The sequence below is a fragment of the Dipodomys merriami genome, unplaced genomic scaffold (assembly GCF_024711535.1).
Source record: "Dipodomys merriami isolate MVZ:Mamm:240054 unplaced genomic scaffold, mDipMer1.0.p SCAF_5, whole genome shotgun sequence".
Lineage (NCBI taxonomy): Eukaryota > Metazoa > Chordata > Mammalia > Rodentia > Heteromyidae > Dipodomys > Dipodomys merriami.
The window spans coordinates 78,671,951-78,692,788 of NW_027206068.1; the positions used below are offsets into that span (position 1 = coordinate 78,671,951).

Below are 20,838 nucleotides of genomic sequence, written 5' to 3' on the forward strand. Positions count from 1 at the left end.
GTGAGGTCCTCTTGCTGCAGTTTGTTTTTAAGACTATTTGTAGCATTCTCACAAGATTTAAGAAGGCATTAATAGGTTTTGCCTTTCAAACTATTTGTCCATTTCTCTAAGTTGGCATAAGATGCTCAAAGTATGTCTTTACTTTCCAATAACTGACGAATCTCTAGGTTATCACCTCTCTCATCAACTCTCAGAAAGCCTACATGATCTGTATTTTTTCACTTATCTGTCTAGCATCATTTATCAATTGTATTGATCTTCTCATTGATTTTGCATTCTACTTTATTAATTTATCTTCTCATCTTTTTTTTCCTTTCTTCTTACTTTGGGATTCATTTACTCTCCTTTTCCTACTACGCAAAATATTGATTATTTATTATTAGTAATATAAAAATACAATTTCTTAAGGTATAATCAGTAGAAACTGATTTGAAACTTTTTTCTATTGTAATGAAGGTATTAACAGCTATAAATTGACATTAAAATACTGCATGCTAAGTGGCGCTGTGGCTCAAGTGGTAGAGCGCTAGCCTTGAGCTGAAGAGCTGAGGACAGCGCCCAGGCCCAGAGTTCAGGCCCCACACAGAAAAAAAAAAAAAAATACTGTATACTTGTAAGCTTTTCTCTTCATTACTGATTTTGAGCCATTTGGTGAAGGTTTATGTGTCTTGTCTACTTCTCCATGTTTCTAGTTGAGCCCACGAAGCAGGTGCTGCTGGCCTCATGAGCTGGGCATGAGAAAGGAGGAAGGGCCTGGCCAGGTCTCGCTGCCCTTCACAGAACACCCCAGTGTCAAGACCTCTTGCCAGGCCCCACCTCTGGAGTCCCCACCACTTCCCAATAGGATCAAGCTAAGGACCAGCTTTCGTTTGATACACAGGCCTTTGGGGGACACTCTAGATCAAAACTGCAGCTAGTGGGCCAGTGCTAATGGCTCACACCTATAATCCTAGCCACTCAGGAGACTGAGATCTGAGAATCACCAACTGGAAGCCAGCCTAGGCAGACTTATTAGGAGGACTCCTATCTCTAGTTAAGTAGCCAAAAGACAGAAGTAGAAGTGTGACTCAAAAAGTGAGCACCAACTATAGCAGAAAAAGCCTAGCAAGAATTCAAGGCCCTGAGTTCAAGCCCCAGTATTAGTGCGTGCACACACACACACACACACACACACACACACACACTCTCACACTATCTGAAAAATAACTACAAAAGCAAAAAATGGCTTGGGACATGGCTCAACTGGTAGAGTACTTGCTACCCTGAGTTCAAACCCCAGGACAACCCACACACACACACACACACAAAATAAATATATAAACGTATTAACAATACAAATATAGAAGAAATATATTTTTTCTGCATATTCTAAGTAGAAGACAAGTTATAGTCTTCTTTACTAATATACATGGTATGTACATATATCTTTGAACAATAATCTATAATTTTGACACACTATTCTTAAATTTAAGTCATTGAGTTCCAGTATGCATATTTTATTTTTTGTTATTATAAAGGTAATGTACAGAGGGATTACAGTTATGCAAGTCAAAGTAATTACATTTAGAACAATATTCCCTTCCCTGTGTCTCTTCCATTTTCTCCCTTCTGTCCCTACCCACAAGTTATACAGTTCATTTCCAACATAGTGTCTAGTGAGGATCACTGGTGCATTTGTTCACTCTTTGTCCCACCATTTCTGTGCCCCCCCCCATTACTTTCCTAAGGACAGATAAAGGAACAACACAAAAGGAAAAGAAAACAAAAAATAGCAACAAAGAAAAAGAACCTCTTGTTTCCATTTCCTGAAGTTCATTTTGATAAACATTATTTTATAAGGATCAGATGCACATAGCTATTGGTATGCATATTTTGTATTATTTAATTTATAGAGTCCTAGCTCTGTTTCATAAAGCCAAAATTACAAGCTTCTATATAGCAATAGAACTCTAAACATTCAGAAATGTAGTTTGAAAGTTACTCAGTGCCCATCACAAGAGGTTTGAAATTTAAAGTTATTTAATAATGCAGGATACTCAGTTCAAAACCGAACAAGGCTGAATTGCCCTCCGCCGTAGAGTTCATTAAGTTCTAGCTCCACCTGCTGGAGCCACACAGTATCTTAAAATACAACAGAGCTCCATAAGGAGTATAGTGTTTTTCCTCATGTAAATAAAAACCTAATGAATTTCAATTAGAAAATTTATCCACGTTTAGCTATAGTCATTAACTTCCTGGACGACTATGTTAAATCGGGCGCACGGGGCTCACGCCTGTAATCCTAGCTACTCAGGAGGCTGAGATCTGAAGGTGGTAAGTCAAAGCCAGCCTGGGCAGGAAAGTCTGAGACTCCGATCTCCAATCAACCACCAGAAAGCCGGAAGTGGAGCAATCATTCACAAGGAAAGGTACATTCCCAAGTTTTATTGTTTCTAACTTAAAATTGTGTTGTGACATTGTCTGGGATTTAATTTTCCTGATGATGATTCAAGCACAGTACTTGCAAGGACTAGTCAGATTCATTGTAGTTAACTTTTTTTAGAAGTTAACGTTTCTTTAAACAGCATGATTTTAAATGTATATTTTAACTTAATAAAAAGTTACCCTTTATGAGTTCTAAAAAAATTAATGTCAAAAAAATTAATGTCTTTCTAAGTGGAATTAAAGTATGATATTTATAAGTTTTTTTTTAAGTTTTGCTGGGGAAAAAAAGACATTTATACAAAATCTGTACTATCCAAAACTGAGACACAGCAGGAAGTACTCCAGGGTTGGGCTGTTTGGGGTTTTGGTTACTATACAGGTGGTGTACAGAGGGATTCAGTACGTCAGTCAGGTAAAGAGAACATGTCTTTTTGGACAAACGTCATCCTTGTCCTTGCTTTCTCACGGTTTTTCCCTCCTACCCCCCACACTTGAATACAGTGTCTAGTGAGCACCACTGGTGCATTTATTTGCCCTGTCCCTCCATTTCTGTGCCCCTACCTAGCATTCAGGTTTTCATTACCAGTTTTCACAAGCAATGGCTTGGTTGGTCAGTTGTTTTTTACCTTAAGAAGGGTCAAATAGGCAAATCTGAAGGAATTGACCAGGTGTAATAATTTAGAGATAAAATTATAATGAAAGAACTTCTGGCTGGCAAAGCCAGTGGGAAGTAAATGTTTCCATTTGTGAATTTCTCAATCTTCTAGATCATGTTCAGTCCCAGAAAGCTGTGGTTTCTTAAAATTTCCCTTACATTTAACTTTTCAGGGACACATGACCTGAGGACAAAGACACATCAGACAGCAGCAACTTCTTCACCCGCTGCTCCTTCCTGTAACAACCCCCTTCTTGGGGAAGAAACGGAAATGGGTCCAGGGGCACAAAATCAATGCATCACAACAGTATCATGTCCACCTGACAAACACTCCTTTTTTTTTTTTTTTTTTTGGTCAGTCCTGGGGCTTGAACTCAGGGCCTGGGCACTGTCCCTGAGCTCTTCAGCTCAAGATGAGCACTCTACCACTTGAGCCCACAGCACCACTTCTACTTTTCTGGTGGCTTACTGGAGATAAGAGGTTCATGGACTTTTACTGCCTGGGCTGGCTTTGAACCGTGATCCTCAGATCTCAGAGCCTCCTGAGTAACTAGGATGATGGTGTGAGCCACCAGCACCCGGCTTTTTCCTTTTTCTTTAGTGATAAGAAGATGGACATTCGTCTTGGACTGCAGAATCTGGACTCCTGGAGAAGAGGACAGTGAAAGTCTGCGTAGCTTCCGCTCTGCTGCTGGATTTCAGCATAGTAGATTTCACTGTAGAAATGACGGTATGTTGGCGATTCCTAGAATATGAGCATCCTCTGATGCTTCTTATTGTATTCTTTATGTAGAAATGGAAGCATTCAATGAGTTGCTAAAACTGCTTCTTTCCATTGAAGAAGAGGCTGGCCCTGGAGACACCAGGTCTGGATGTACTTGGCAGATACAGGCAAAATTCAGCTCCTCCTTCTTGAAGTAATTTGGAGATGCATGATGTGAAAGCCAGAGGAAGCAGAGATGTCCGTATAGAACATGGCTGTACCATTGGACTGGCAGAGGTAAAATCTTGTTTACAGAGTAATTAAGGCTGGGCACCTGTGGCTCGTGCTAGCTACGCAGAAGGCTGAGATCTGAGGATCACAGTTCAAACCAGCCCCCACAGGAAAGTTCATGATACTCTTTATCACCAATTAACCACCAGAAATCCAAGCCTCAGGACCAACAGAAAAAAGAGAGAGGGGAGGGGGAGGAAGGAAGAAAGGAAGGGAGGGAGGGCGGAGAAGGAGGCAGCAGGGAGGCAAACCTAGCTAGATTTTTCGGGTTCTCTGCTACTGTCTCTCCATCCACACTAACATCGCCACCACCACCCTCACTACTCACTTCCCCATGGCCTACTACATTATTTTCTTGCTCCTCCTCCTCTTCCTTACCTTCCTCAGAAATGTTCTTTCGTGTCCCAAGCAGTGAAAGGTGGTTTGCTGATGTGCTTTCAGAATTTTAAGTATCTGAACTCTTGGCAGTTGACATGTCTGTGGATCAGCTTCCTTCTGGAAATTTCAGGAAAATGATGCTTCTCACTGCATCTCAGCTCTTCCATCAAGATGCTGAAGCTGCCCCTAGCCCCTGCTCCACTCTGCAGTCCACGCAGCACAGTGGCCGGCCGCCCCCAGGCGCGAGGTTTTCACCAGAAAACTGTTACATCAACTCAGGTGCACAGACTTCCACTGTGGGGTTTTGCTGATGTAGAGGCTTGAACTCAGGGCCTCACCCTTGATCAGTTATCGCTCTGCCATTTGAGACTTACGTCTAGCCCTGGTTTTTGCTGGTTACTTTGGAGATGGGAGTCTCTTCAGTTTTTCTGTCTGGGCCGACCCCCCACCAAAGTCCTCAGATCTGCCTCCTGATTGGGCGATCCACACGCATGAGCCACAAGGGCACAGCCCCACTGTGGTTAACAGACTACGTCCCAAGCTCCCAAGGCCTCTGTGCCTCGCCCTCCGCGAGTGGAAGTGAGGCAGACACTGGAGGGAAGTCCCCCAAGACACCTGAAGAACCTCACATTCTTCTATCTCCCAAAATGTCATTGGTCTTTTTCACTTAAACTTTAAGCTTCTTATATAAAAGTACCGGTCTTAGCCCCCTGGCTCATGCCTGTAATCCTAGCTACTCAGGAGGTTGAGATCTAAGGACCAAGGTTCAAAATTAGCATTGAGCAAGCAAGTGAAAAAGAACACAAGGTCCTGAGTTCAAGCCCCAAGCCAGAACAAGAAAAAAAAAAGTAACCATCTTAAAGTGAACATCTGTCTAGTGCCAGAACATTACCCCTCTCCAGGGAAGCAGGGAGCAGCCACTGGCCGGTTCAAGGAACTGAAGGAGGTTATGTTCTTCTCTTTATTTTTAACAAGTACAGACAGTTTTTCCTATTGTAATTGCAATAATACAGGTTTTCGCTGCTGCCTTGTCACCTCTGCCTCTTTTGTTCAATCCTCCATTCAGCTACAACTGCTGGGATCCCCGGCCCACCTAAAGGACAGCAAAGGTCTCACGGACGGAGCTGATGGGTGATGTAAGACCACGGCTAGTCCTGCTCACAGGCCAGACGGCACCCGCGGTTCTGTCCACTCCCGCACGCCACATGACTCCACACCATGCGTTAATTGCTTCCTTCTTCTGGACAGACATACTTGTCACATGCTATAGAGTTTTAGAACTCAAGTTACTAAGCTGTGGCACAGAGAAGTAGCATGATTCGCATAGCATCTCAGACCTGTATGCCCACGACGGAAACACTGTTTAAGCCAAAGTAAATATACACACAAAAGTATTAATATGTAGTATCCTAGAGTCCGTGACTTACACGCTAAACAAACACTCATACTGGCAATTCTGTAAGTCATCATATTCTTTTCGCATTCACTTTACCAAAGTATTCCTAACGATAAGAATAATACTTCTAATCTTTAACCAATAAATATTTATTGGACATTTTCAGTATGTAGGTATGTAAAAAAGAAGCTCCATCAGATATGAATGGAATTTGAGAAATTTCCTGAGTCCTCCAAGAGCCCCACAAAGTCATTGAGATTTGTAAATGACTGACTGACACATGCCGGCGGATGATGAGCCTGCGCACAGACCTCTCAGGGAACGTCGGACTGGCTCTGTTGTGACGCTGGTCCCAGGAGACCCAAAGCAGCATGCAGCTTCTGGGCAAAGCAAAGACTTAGGAAGTCAGTTGTAAATGGCGTATTCGCTCAGTCCAGAGTCACGGGGGCCCATTCTATGGTAATTTTCTAACTCGGGTATACATAACCAGAGTCCTGTACTCACCACTGGCAGGATCTCCCAATTGGTTCCCTGACCTGTAAGGAAGGGCTACAAAAGTAGAAAAGGTCAAGTGGAAGCCACAAGAATTTCATCTACCAAGGAAAATAGCAAACAGAAGCAACATTGATTCCTAGAAGGACTTCTTACGTTACTGCCTCCATAAGAAGGCTTGGTACTGAATAGTACAGTTTAAAAAGATGGGTATAAGGTAAACATATAAACTGTACTTCAATAAATCAACTTAAAAAAGAAGGCGCTGATGGCTCACACCTGTAATTCTAGCTACTCTGGACGCTGAGATCTGAGGATCACGGTTCAAAGCCAGCCCAGGCAAGAAAGCTGTAAGACCCTTATCTCCAACTGACCAGCAGAAAACAAGAAGTAGAGTTGTGGCTCAAGTGGTACAACACTAGCTTTGGCCAAAAGGGTTCAGGGACAGGGCCCAGACACTGCGTTCAAGCTCCACAACCAAAAAAAGTAAAAGTATCTAAAATATGTAAGGGTTGTGATTCCTCCCACATCTTCGTTTAATTCAGCCTGAGCAGACGACAGGTCTTGGAGATGACAGTGCATAAACTTACGCTGTAACTGCGACTGCAGCTGCTGTGGGAGACGTGGCTCCAACGTGTGGGTAGGCTAGCACACCCGTGATATGGGGGTGCAGCCACTGACCTGACAGTCACCTTTCCCCCGTGACAGCCCACATCAGGAGAACATCAACCTGCAGCATCATGGCGTAAGAGAGTCAGCATGCGGGGATCTTAGGAAATTCCTAAGCTGCCCCTACACGGCCCATCACATCGCCGGCATCATGCTGACTGAACACAGTGAGCATTGGGTCGCAACCACTCTGCCCTTCAAGACGTTTCTGTGACCGTGGATGGGGAATAAATCCTACAGTTCAGGAGCTTTCTAGCTCAGTGTAATTTCTACTGTCCTAGTGTGGCGGGGCATGACCACACACCCCTTTTGTGGTCAAGGGTAAGTTGTTGCTTGTCCCCTGTTCACCAAAAGAGAAGCACAACATCTGGTGAGCCTCTTTGGACTGTGGAGTTGGCACATTTCTCCCTTGCGTGTATTCCTCCATTCTGCCGGCTGACTTGTCTGACAAGCTGCTAGTTTGAGTGGCACCCACACAGGAAACCCCTGCAGCAGTGCGCGGCTTCGCAGGCTGCTCTGCCATGGGTCCCTAGATCCAGCCAGATCCCACAAGGTGTGAAAGCGTCAGTGTTGGGCAAGGATGCTGATTGGAGTCTCTGGCAGGTGCCCCTTAGGATGTGGGCATGGTGCCTGCCCTGCCATCCTCTTCAGATAACTTTCCTTTTGGTCTGGCAGATGTGAGTAGAGACTGAATGCTTACCAATGGCCTGCCACGTTACCATGCACCCTGGCCGCCCATAAACTGAGTGCTTTATGACTCCCTACGTCCATGAAGTTGGGCAGACAGCAGCACTCACAGTCGGATGAAGTGAGCAGGTGCTGGTGGCACAGTGAGTTTGTGGGAAAGCAGCCCCACGCCCACGGTTCCTACTCCTGGGAGCCATGACTCCTCTCCCCCTGTCTGCCTCTGTTCACCTCACAAGGAATTCTCTAACATTAGCGGACAGAGGAACAAAGGACTGGGGGCTGGTTTGCAGATGCTCTGTGCTAGACACAGGCCTCACCCAGAGGAGGACAGCACAGCACCACCACCCCGCTCTGCGGCCTCCCTGAAGGAAAACGCTCTTAAGTAGACAGAATAATGGGTGCCAAACTTGACTACTCAGAATGAGGAAGACCCAAATGCGTAAGTACATCCCAATGGACGGGCTGCAGCTGGGGTCTGAATGGACCATCAGAGCTTTGGAAGAAAGATAGAAAGCTGGAGACAAGGAAATTCAGAATCGAGGTACATGGGCATCTGTGTTTGAGGGCAGCGTGGTGAAGGCCTGTGTCCCAGACGATGCCCACCAGCGAGGTACCCAGCAGAGGAGGGAAGGTGGCCTAGATAGATCGGATGACTGTGGGTAGGTACCTATATTCTGTGCAGTAAAAATTACATAAGAAGTGTATTTTATCCAGGGGAAAGGGTAAACGGATGAAGCAAAGAAGAGGGGGAAATGTAGTCAAGAATCAAATGTACATTCTACAAAATTAAGAATGAGGGAGGGGTGGTAGGGAAGGGCTGGGTGAAACTGATCAAGACATACTGTATTCATGAACTTCTTTGTTAAATGGCAACTCCTTTGTAACTACTTAAAGATAATAAAACAAAGAAAAAAGATAAAATAGGTTGGAAGTGGCACTGTGGTCAAGAAGTACAGTGCTAGCTTTGAGCTGAAGAACCGAGGGACAGCGCCCAGGCCCAGAGTTCAAGCCCCACGACCAACCAAAAAAAAAAAGGTGGGCACCAGTCACTCAGGCCTGTAATCTTAGCTACTCTGTGTGAAGCCAGCTCAGGCAGGAAAATCCATGAAATTCTTATCTCCAATTAATCACAAAAAGAAAGTTGTAAGTATAGCTGTGGCTCAAGTAGTAGAGTGCTAGCCTTGAGCCAAAAAGCTCAGGGACAGCACCCAGGCCCTGAATGAATTCAAGCCCCAGGACCAGCACAAAAGAATAAAAACTTTTTTGTTTTGTTTTGTTTTGTTTTCCGGTTGTGGGCCTGAACTCTGGGCCTGGGCACTGTCCCTCAGCTCTTCAGCTCAAGGTTAGCCCTCTACCACGTGAGCCACAGTGCCACTTCCGGCTTTTTCTGCTTATGTGGTGCTGAAGAATCGAACCAAGGGCCTCATGCATGCAAGGCAAGCACTCTACCACTGAGCCACCTTCCCAGCCCAAGAATAAAAATTTTTTAAATGAAATTTCAAAGTAAAAAAATATATAAGTAAAATAAAAAATAATAAACTCTATCAACTAGACCTTGTTATGTCCACTTCGCAAATAAAAGATTGACACTTAAAAAGTCTGAGCAATGTTCAAGATTGCTATTAGTAAACACAAGAGCTAAAATTCAATCTCAGGACTATTTGACGCCAAAATCTATGCACTTCAACCCAGAAACAGACTCCAATGGAACAATTACCAAGTTAGTAATACAGCATTAAAAAATAATGAATAAGAATGTTTAATTGTCAACATTGGGACAATGATCTAACTTTGGAAAGGGGGGGAGAAAAAAGATGGTTACCTGTAAAACCCCAGATGAATTAAATAAGTGTAAACAAAAGTATTGGGAAGAAAAACCAAATGTCTGTCACATTTTAAGAAAGTGAAACAGGGGCTGGGAAGGTGGCTCAGTGGTAGAGCGCTTGCCTTGCATACCTGAGGCCCTGGGTTTGATTCCTCAGCACCACATAAGCAAACAGAAAAAAGCCGGAAGTGGCGCTGTGGCTCAAGTGGTAGAGCGCTAGCCTTGAGCTGAAGAGCTGAGGGACAGCGCCCAGGCCCAGAGTTCAGGCCCCATGACCGGACCAAAAAAAAAAAGAAAGTGAAACAATCTGAGAAACCAAAGATAGAAAAAGAAGAACTACTATCAAAATATAAATATTCTGGAAATCAAAAGAGCAAATAAGATTAAAAATAAAAATAAGAACTACAAAAACATCTATATTTTTGGTTAAAAAAATTTTTTCACAGATCAAGAGATCACACAATCCAATATCACACACACACATACATACACTCTCTCTCTCTCTCTCTCTTTTTCTCTCTCTCTCACAGAACAGAGTGCTGGCTCCTATTTATCAGAGGAGGAGATCAGAGGATTAAGGCTCCAAGCCAGCCCTGGTATAAAAGTTCATAAGACTCCATCTGAAAGTATGGCTCAAATAGTAAAGCACCCAACTAGCAAGTATGAGACCATGAGTTCAAAGCCTAGTACCACCAAAAAGAAAAAAACAAGGGAACAAAGGACATGAAACTATGTATGTTCTAGATTTTTGTATGTTTTAACAATTAAGACATCCAATCTCACTAAAAATTATTAAAAAGCAAAATTACAATGAGAAAACATGCTTCACCATGAGGCCCGCAGTCACAGTAACCAAGGAAGGCAGCAAGGAGGCAGCATCACCTACAAAAAGCGTATACTTCTCAAACCACCAGAGACATGAAACTTTCTCTTGTCTTACACACAGAACTACTCATCTTGTAACTTTCACCATTCTTTTCTATTAGAACACAACAGACCGGTGCTCATGTCTGTAATCTTGGCTACTTGGGTGGAGGATCAGGCAATAAAGTTCTTGACTCCATCTAATCCAGTGGCTGTCCCAGCTGCAGAGGAAACAGCAAAGACCAGATCCAATGTGCGTACCTGCCGTCCCCAGCAGCATGAGAACGCACACACAGGTACAGAGGGTGGCAGCCAGGCTGGCCTGGACGCAGAGCAAAACCCTCCCCCAAGAGTAAATAATACAAAAGTGGCTTGAGGAATGACACAACTGGTACCATCACTGCTGGAAAAAATAATAACAAAAATAGCACCTAAAATAGAAGTCTTATCCATCTAAAGCAGCAAAGCTTTTCATAGTAACCCTAGAAATTAAGCATGATATCAATCACAAGGAAGTTATTCTGCTTCTTTCGGTCAGCTTGGAAAATACAACTCAATAACCTGTATTACAAATTTAATAGAAACAACCTGCTTGTGATACATTTTCCTGTGGTAAAATGGTAAGTTAGCTAAGTGTTCTTAAAGAAGGACATTTTTCCATTAACTGAAAAGCAAACTCAAAATATAACATGAAGGAAATCAAATGCATAGCAAATAGTTGCCACTGACTACTCTTCTTCAAGGTATTGTTTCACCAAAAGACAATCTTCACTAATTGTCAAATGTCTCTTCATTAAAATGGGGAAGCTGGGCACAGTGGCTCATGCCTGTAATTCTATACTCAGGAGGCAGAGATCTGAGGATCACTGTTCAAAGCCAGCCCAGGAAGAAAGTCCATGGGACTCCTGTCTGCAATAAACCACCAAAAAACTGGAAGTGGTGCCATGGCTCAAAGTGGGAGAGTGCTAGCCTTGAGCAAAAAAGCTCAGGGACAGCACCCAGGCCCTGAGTTCAAGCCCCAAAACTTACCAAAAAAATAAAATGGGGGAAATTATTTGGTCCATTAAAAAACAATTGAAAACAAGGTGCTCTGATTTCTAGGGTCACCTACTTTTGGAATTCAAAAATAATGTATCTAGCATACTACTTAACTATCAAGTTATATAGCTTTAATAAAATAAGTATTGACACTACAGTACCAATGACTAATGACACTAGTCAAATACACAGTAACTAGTAACAAAAAATTTACAAATGGGAAAAGTCTGAGCAGGAAGATCAAAATAGATATCAAAATCTCCAACAACTATAATCAATTTACCAGATAACTATAAAACAATTATACCAACATGCTGTAGAAAAGTTCAGTGTACACACACTAAATTAATACATCTTTTAAAGTACAATTCTTCAGAAAGAAAAAATTTACCTCACAGTGTAAACAGCTTCTTAAACATTAAGTGCCTATTAAGAGATGAGTATTTTCTGTTGGGGATTCCATACAACCAGCCTATGAGGTAGGTTTTATTTAAATTTAAATTTTATTTTCATTATTTATTTTATTTAAATTCTAATTTAAAGAATAAAAACCTGAAGTCCAATAATAACAGTGCCTTGCCTAAAGTCTGATAGAGAATGGCTGAGCTGGCACTGGAACACAGATCTACTTTTCTTCAACAAAACATGCTTTGTTATCTATATTAAGCCAATCATTATTTATTTAGATCACATTAAAATTTGTACTTGGAATTAAAATTTGTACTTCCCTATCCTGTTATGTGTTTTGAAATGACTAAAAAAATAAACAGAAAACAAAATAAAAACTATGAAATCATCTGGTAATCAGAGAAACAAAAGTGCCCTTCCTAAATACTCACATGAAATTGTATCATCAAAATCATAGTAAATTTAAAGACTGCCTCTTGATTATCAAGAGAAAAACCTTTCACAACTAAGAACAGGAATGCTAAGTAAAATCCAGGTTTCTGACTTTAGTAAGGAAGGACTTCAATATTTAAAAGAAAAGAAGTTTCAAAACAGGAAGGTAACTTAGGAGAGAAAAATCTAAGATTACACTATAGTAAAAAATTAAAAGCCATTAGTTATGACTATAGTAAGCAGTATGTACTAACCATGAATCAGGGAGCCATTAAGCCACTGAATGTAGTAGCTTTGAGGAAAAGAAAGCAGGATCTCATTGCTGACAATTGAGAAGGGCAACAGCAAAACAGTCCCAGCTGAAACGGCCAGGGTGAAGGTGCTCAGGAACAATCTGGAAGAGAGAGAGCCATCGTCAAAGGTGATCTGGAAAAGCAACCAACACGGAAGCAAAATAGCAATGAATGTAACAAGCACTTCAATTTATATGCTAGGCTTGAGACTTGAAGTTAGGACCTGCACACTGTCCATGAGCATTTGTTTTGCCCAAGTCTAGTGCTTTACCATTGGGTCACAGTTCCACTTTCAGCTAAACTGAAAGTACTTGAAGATAAGAGTCTCACGGACTTTCCTGCCCAGGCTGGCTTTGAACCATGATCCCCAGATCTCAGCCTCCTGAGTAGCTAGGATGACAGGCGTGAGCCCACCCTGGCAAACTCTTTTTTACAAAAAAACCTATTATATAACAAATTAATTCATTATGTGCCATTGGGACACCTATTATATACATTTGATTCTGAAAGTTAGATGAAGACCCCACCTACTCCCTCAACAAAAACACGAGTCTAACAAGTACGCCTACAAACCAGAGTCTGAAAGCAGTACTTCCTCACACCCTTCACAGCAGTAGTTCGTTCCTCTTTTAGATATAAGTATTTATTTCACAATTGTATTTAATTAACAACTTTGACAACATATGCTAACAGCAATGCAACAACTGTTTCACATGAAGAAAGACCTGTGAACATAGCATGAAAAACGAATTAATTTAAAATGGTTACTTCATGATAGGGAAATGCTACTTACCGTAACTTGCACACTGATCCCTACTAAAGATACAGATATCCCTACAGAGATACCTTTTTTTTTTTTTTTTTTTTTTTGCCAGTCCTGGGGCTTGAATTCAGGTTCTGGGCTCTGTCCCTGAGCTCTATGTGCTCACCGCTAGCACTCTACTACTTGAGCCACAGTGCTACTTCTGGCCTTTTCTAAGTAGTTTATTTGGAGGTAAGTCTCACTAACTTTCCTGCCCGGGCTGGCTTCAAACCGTGATCCCCAGAACTCAGCCTCCTGAGTAGCTAGGAATACAGGTGTAAGCCCCAAGCATCCAGCTAATACGTATTTATTTTAAAAGAACTACAGATCAAGAACAAGAAAATAAGAAATGATCCTACCACACTCAAAAATAAACAATGCTGCTTGCTACTACCTGTTTGATAAACTGTTATTTAGAAAAATGTTAAGATAGGTTTGGATGCACAGCTCCAATTGTAGAGCACCAGCCAGAGTGAAAGCAAGCATCAGAAACTGAGTTCTAGTCCTAGCCTGAGACCAAAAAATGTAATAATGTAAACCAAATAGGTTACTTCAGGGAAAGTCACTGACCTAATGATGAGTATGGGTGTGGGTGTGGGTGTGGGTGTGCATGTGCTACAAATCCTGGGACTTGAACTCAGAGTGTGGGCACTGTCTCTGAGCATTTTTTTTTTTTTTTTTTTGCTCAAGGCTAGCACTCTACCACTAGAACCACAGCTTCACTGCCAGCTTTTTGGTGGCTAACTGGAGATAAGAGTCTCACAGACTTTCCTGCCCAGGCAGGAAAGGTTTCAAACTACAATCCCCAGATCTCAGCTTCCTGAATAGCTACAATGACAATCATGGGCAGTAGCAACTGGCACTATGTCTTAAAACGAGTAAAAGTTAAGTAACTTACATCAGCAAATACTGGACAACTAGTAAATAATACTGTACAATCGACAATATTTTCAATACTATTTTGTCATTTTAAAATTAGATAACTGGGCTAGAGTATGGGTCAAGTAGTAGAGCATCTATCTTATCATCACAAGGCCCTGAGCTCAAACCTCAGTACCACAAAATCTTAAAATTAAAATATGTAAGTCTGGGGCTGGGAAGGTGGCTCAGTGGTAGAGCGCTTGCCTTGCATGCATGAGGCCCTGGGTTCGATTCCTCAGCACCACATAAGCAAAAAAAAAAAAAAAAAGCCGGAGCTGAGGAACAGCGCCCAGGCCCAGAGGTCAGGCCCCAAGACTGGACCCAAATAAATAAATAAATAAATAAAATATGTAAGTCAACAAAGCAAACTGAAGAAAAACAAAGGTAATTAATATAGTGTGTGCTTTTCCTCCTCTGTCCTGACACCACCTAAAAACGCATCTATACAATCAGGAAGAGTTACTAAAACATCCCAAATAAGACCGGTGGCAGTGGGTACTCACATCTGTCATCCTAACTGCTCAGGAGGATGAGATCTGAGGATCCCAGTTCAAAACCGGTCCAGGCAGGAAAGTCTGTAAACTCTTATCTCCAATTAACCACTCAAAAACTGAAAGTGGTGCTGTGGCTCAAAGTGGTAGAACACTCACCTTGAGCAGAAGAGCTCAGGGACAGCGCCCAGGCCGAGTTCAATTCCCATGACCAAAAAAACAACAACAACAATGCACAAGATTCCCGTAAGAGAGAAGCTATGAAGACCTGCACTTCCGCAGCTGCACACTACGGGAATGCTTAAAATTTTTGTAACGAATTTGAAAAGCTGGGTAGGGGGAGGTGGTGGTTGTTGTTGTTTCCTGGTCCTGAGTTCAAACTCAGGGCCTGGTGCTGCTGCCCCTGACCTTTTCTGCTCAAGGCTAGCAACTTAACCCACAGCTTTACTTGCAGCTTTTCTGGTAGCTAATTGCAGATAAGAATCTTATGGGGTTGGGCTGGGATGTAGCTCAGTGGCAAAGCGCTTGCCTAGCAAGTGCAACGTCCTGGGTTCGATCCCCAGTACCAAAAAAGTAAAGACAAAAAAAAATACAGTTAAAAAAAAACCCAAACAAAAAAAGAATCTTATGGGGTTTTTTTCCCTGGGCTGGTTGTGAGCTTGAGATCCTCAGATTTCAGCCCTCTGAGTAGCTAGGATGACAGATATGAGCCACTGGTGCCCCACTTGGAAAAAGTATTTTAAAAAGACAGAAATGGTAAAGGAAAAGGAGACTTCATTAATGCAGGCAGAAATCTAATAACCACGTGACTGAAGTTGATATTAGACAAATATACGGATGAATGCAAGTGTAAGTAGAAAAGCGGAGGGGCGTATTAACTGCCCCCATGTACGTGTAGTATACTAAACTTGAGGCCAGTGCCACCTTGTGGCAACAAGGAGAAGCGTGTTTCTACTTCACCCAGAGCGCCCAGGAGGCTGTGCTTCAATGAGCAGGTGGTTTTTTACACCTGAACCACAAAGCATACCAACCACATAATTCAAACCAAACCTGGAAATAGCGTTGAGAAATGGCTCTGCTTGGGAGCCACGTGTGTCCCCACCTCCGGGTGGATGCCAGCGGCGCACCCCTCAGCAGGCCCTGTCCAGCTGTCCCAGCACACCTAGACTGCACTCGCCTGGACTGCCCTGCCCTGCACAGACTCACTGCACTCGCCTGGACTGCCCTGCCCTGCACAGACTCACTGCACTCGCCTGGACTGCCCTGCCCTGCACAGACTCACTGCACTCGCCTGGACTGCCCTGCCCTGCACAGACTCACTGCACTCGCCTGGACTGCCCTGCCCTGCACAGACTGCACTCGCCTGCCCTGCCCTGCCCTGCACAGACTCACTGCACTCGCCTGCCCTGCCCTGCCCTGCACAGACTCACTGCACTCGCCTGGACTGCCCTGCCCTGCCCTGCACAGACTCCGCAGCCCCACGGCTCCCTGCAGAGCTACTCTCTCCCTAGGCAGGTACTCTCCAAGAATTTCCAGGCCAACTTCAAACGTCATGTGCCCCCACACATCCCTCCAACCCCCCCCCCTTTCTGGCTCCTCCCTCCTCTTGGCTCCCACAATACTTGGACCACATCTGGCCCACACAGTCTACAAATCAAACACTGAAACCAATGTTCTGACAAAAGGAATCAGCTTATGGGGCAAACACAGAGTGTTAAAAGTTACATAGTACATAAAGTGAACTGGAAAGTCTTGAGTGTGTATCCCTCTTAGAATACGCTACACTTTAGCTTTTGGTCTTAAAAATCAACAAAAGAATGGGGAAATCATTCCTTTGGCCCTTAAGAAGATACAGTAGAGCTATTCAAAAATGTAAGGGAGGGGGGCTGGAAGGTGGCTCAGTGGTAGAGCGCTTGCCTTGCATGCCTGAGGCCCTGGGTTCGATTCCTCAGCACCACATAAGCAAAAAGAAAAAAGCCAGAAGTGGCACTGTGGCTCCAGTGGTAGAGCGCTAGCCTTGAGCTGAAGAGCTGAGGGACAGCGCCCAGGCCCAGAGTTCAGGCCCCATGACCAGACACACACACAAAAAAAAAAAAAAAAAAAATGTAAGGGACTGGGCCCTGGTGGCTCACACCTGTAATCCTAGCTATTCAGGAGGCTGAGATCTGAGGATTGTGGTTCAAAGCCAGCCCAGGCAGCAAAGTCCATGAGACTCTTCTCTACAATTAACCACCAGAAAACTACAAGTGGTGCCGTGGCTCAAAGTGGTAGAGCACTAGCCCTGAGCAGAAAAAGCTCAGGGACAGCGCCCAGGCACTGAGTTCAGTTCCCACAAAAGACGCCCCCCCCCAAAAAAAATAAATGACGTAATGTATTAATGTTCTCAGAGGATCCTTAAAAGAAGGCTTGCGTTGAAAAACCTACATAGAAATGTTGCTTATGCAAAAGCACCCTTTCAGACTTGAAGGACAGTTTCAGAAATGTCCAAATGGGGCAGTGGAGAAACACTGGCCTCCGGAGTACTGTGTCTTTTGTGGCTGTGGCAGCAGTAAGAAGAGGCAAAGCCTCACTTCACCTCCATAAAGCGATAGCAGCTCACATCAGAGACTCAATATAACTAGTGCAAAAATGCCATTATCTGTAAAGGTGACTGTGCAAGGTGATGATGACAATTTAATTCTTTTACACTCCAAAAAGCTTTCATACACTTCGCATTCACAAACAAGAGCCAAAACCAGATCTGCTCTCAGGCTCTTGACCTCCACACACAGCTCTGGCCAAGCTTTCTACCAAAGCTCCACTCAGTCTTTTCCTTCAACACAGGGAAAGAATAGTAAATTCGTGTCCAAACTTACCACCTGACCAATGGAAACCATTTTCCCCAGCTGCATGCTCTGCCCCTCCCCCTTCTGTCTTCAAGGGTCCTGCTTCCTTAGTGACAGTCCTTCACCTTCCATGTCACCTCCTCTCACAGAATAACGCCCTTGTGTGTGTTCACCTTTTCAAAAAGCTTCTGAAGGAAGCCTTGCCCACCATATCTATACTTGCACATCAACTTCTTTTGCTTTTGTGCTGGCACTGCGGCTTGACCTGACCAGGGCCTACAACACTGTCCTTGAGCTTTTTTGCTCAGGACTGTGCTCTACCACTTGGGCCAAAGCTCCACTTCTGGCTTTTTTAATTGGGGATAAGAATCTCACTGAGTTTTCTGCCTGGACTAGGTTTGAGCTGCTATCTTCAAATCTCAATCTCCCGAGTAGCTAGAATTGCAGGCTTCGCTTAGTGCCCAGCCTTTAAACTTACTGAAAGTGGACTTCTGCTCCTCACCTTAGTAGTTAAAAGATTTTCCTTCTGGCCATATCCATCAGATACTTATTAGTTGAAATCTGAACCTTACCTTGTATGATAGTTCAGATTTAAAGCACCATTTCTTTCTTGAAATTCATTCTGGAACTTACGCAACATTCTCTCCTTGGTAATTGCTCATTCTCATGCTCTACTTATCTGTAGACAGCTGGTGTTTCAGCTTTCCACCCTAAGTCTTCAAGTAGCTGTCAGTAAATATATGCTGCGTGAGTAGGTTACCCAGTTCACATCAGCGCTGCATCGCGTGAGTCTCTGGTAAGAGTACTACCGGCAGCTATGGATGTCCCTGCTGTTATTCTTCGGTTCTTCTTGGGGAGCCCTGACAGTACCACAGGGTGCTCCACGGGTCCCCCTGAGGGTATGTGGTAGTCCCTCACTCTATTTATTTATTCTTGGCTGGTCCTAGGCTTGAACTCAGCTCAAAGTTAGTGCTCTATCACTTGAGCCACAGCTCTACTTCTGGCTTTCTAGTGGTTTATTGGCAATCAGAGTCTCACGGACTTTCCTGCCTGGGCTGGCTTTGAACCGTGATCTTCCGATCTCAGCCCTCTGAGTAGCTAGGATGGCAGGCATGAACCACCAGGGCCCAGCCGGTCCCTCACTCTCAACCAGTGGCTCCTCACTGGTAAACTGTACCACGAATACAAGTCCAGGGGCATCGTAGTCACGCATAGGCCTTCCGTTAACACAACCCGTGAGTCTGAGCAGCTGGTACTGCTCAGTCACCGGGTGACATTTCTGGAGTGTTTGGCTTTGTGCCGTACTGTCTTAGGCACTTTAGAACAATGAACAAAACAATCATGTTTGCCTTCATAGGGTTTAGAGAGCAGTAAGACTCAGACAATACACAATAAAAAATAAAAAATTTTGTCAGTCATGAGACTTGGCCTAGACACTGTCCCTGAGCTCTTTTTACTAGAGGATAGCACTCTACCATTTGAGCCACAGCACCACTTCTGGTTTTCTGGTGTTTTACTGGAGATAAGAATCTCATGTACTTTCCTGCCTGGGCTGGCTTTGAACCGCTATCCTTAGGTCTCAGCCTCCTGAGTAACTAGGATGACAGTGGTGAGTCACAGTGCCTGGCACAATAAAATATTAAATGTGTGATTGTATAATATTCTAAAAACAGTAAGTGCTAAGGAAAGTAAGGCAAGGTAAGAAGACTGAAGTGCAGACACTACAAAGCCATCCAATCCTGAAAATGGAAACCACAGGGCCCCTGGCATGGAGCTAAGGAGCCAAAGGCAACTCTGAGGCACTGGGTCTGAAACAGAGCACGTGACAGATGCCATCAAACCTCAGGTGTAAGTTAAAAGGGGAAGGAAGTGGACTCTGGACACTGGCATTCTGACGGGTCCACCAGGCAGATGATCACAGAATCGCTGCCCTATGCTCCTCTCTACCACAGCAAGGCGACCAGGGGCTGCTGTCTGCCCTCTACGACCCTGCTTTCTGTCACTACTCAGGGTGGCATCCGCCAGTCTCACGCTAATGCTGCCCTTCCCTTTCATTAGTATTTTGTGGGGAGGTAAATTTTAACTAGGATGGTATCTTATTCTTGCCAAAATTCCAATTTTGTTGCTTACTGATATCTATTAGTATGTGCCAAGACTGTCCGAGGCACTGTAGAACCATGAACTACACAACTACGTCTACCTTTGCCGGGTTCGGAAAGCAGTGATGGACTCTCCGGCTGTACTAAGTGGGTTGGGTCCATTGTGCAAATGACTCGCTCCAGTGTTCAGACTGTCCTGGGTTGGCAGTGCGAGTCCCTGGAGGAGTTGTTTCTCTGCAACATGCCCCCTTTCTTCAAGCACTTACTTGCCTTCTGTACAGTAAGATACACAAAATTAGCCGGGCACCTGTGGCTCCCGCCTGTAATCCTAGCTACGCAGGAGGCTGAGATCTGAGGACTGTGGCTCAAAGCCGGCCCAGGAAGGAAAGTCCATGAGACTCTTATCTCCAATGAACCACCAAAAAGCCAGAAATGGAGCTCAGGCTCCAGTGGTTAAGTGACAGCCTTGAGAAAAAAAAAAAAAAAGTAAGTAAATAAGCTTAGGGTCAGAACCCACACCCTGAGTTCAAGCCTCTGGACTGTCACAAAAATAGATAGATGGAGGAAGAGAGAGAGAGACAGACAGACAGACAGACAGACAGACAGACAGACAGACAGAGCGACAGAGCGACAGAGAGAGACAGAATAAGAAATACAAAATTAGCTTGGGCGTCCCTATACCAACCCCCAACTGCCCTTCACAGAGCCAGGTTCTGCGTGTGGAAAACTGCTCTCTGCCGTAAGAGCTGGGATTCGTGCACTCCCTGCACTCACTCCACTGAGATGGCGTGCTGCCGGTGCTCCCAGGGCACAGAGAGGGCTGGAGAATAATGTAGCGCACACCCAGCACATGTGTGCACACACATGTACCCGCTTTACTTCCGCAGGCCACTCCACAAAGGCCTACATGTCTACACCTCAAGTTCACACCAACACCTTCAAAGCCGGTCAAGAACCTCAGCATTCATTCTCTCCTTCTCCCCGGACTACGCTTAACGGCATCTTGTAAAGGATCAAATTCCCACCCAGCAGCAGCCGTCCTCAATTTCCTGTCGCTCTCCCCAGGGTGGGCAGGCCACCCTCCTGTTCCCATCCCTCCTGATTTCAGACCTCTGCTCCAGGAGCTCCGGGCCCCAGGGCAGGCC

At 44.1% G+C, this 20,838-nt stretch overlaps 1 protein-coding gene across 11 annotated transcripts in view; it reads right to left on the reverse strand.

Annotated features, from left to right (window-relative positions):
• Lmbr1 (limb development membrane protein 1) overlaps positions 1–20,838 on the reverse strand; it is a 125,892-nt gene that overhangs the window by 80,029 nt on the left and 25,025 nt on the right. For 10 of the 11 annotated variants that reach the window (XR_011366974.1, XM_069997181.1, XM_069997178.1 and 7 more), the window contains exon 4: positions 12,517–12,656. Coding sequence is in view for 10 of the 11 variants with exons in the window: in XM_069997181.1 (XP_069853282.1) it covers positions 12,517–12,656 (140 nt within the window). In the remaining variant the exon portion in view is untranslated. Of the gene's footprint in view, positions 1–12,516; positions 12,657–20,838 lie in introns of those variants that run through there. The other variant, XM_069997182.1, reaches the window with a different exon arrangement.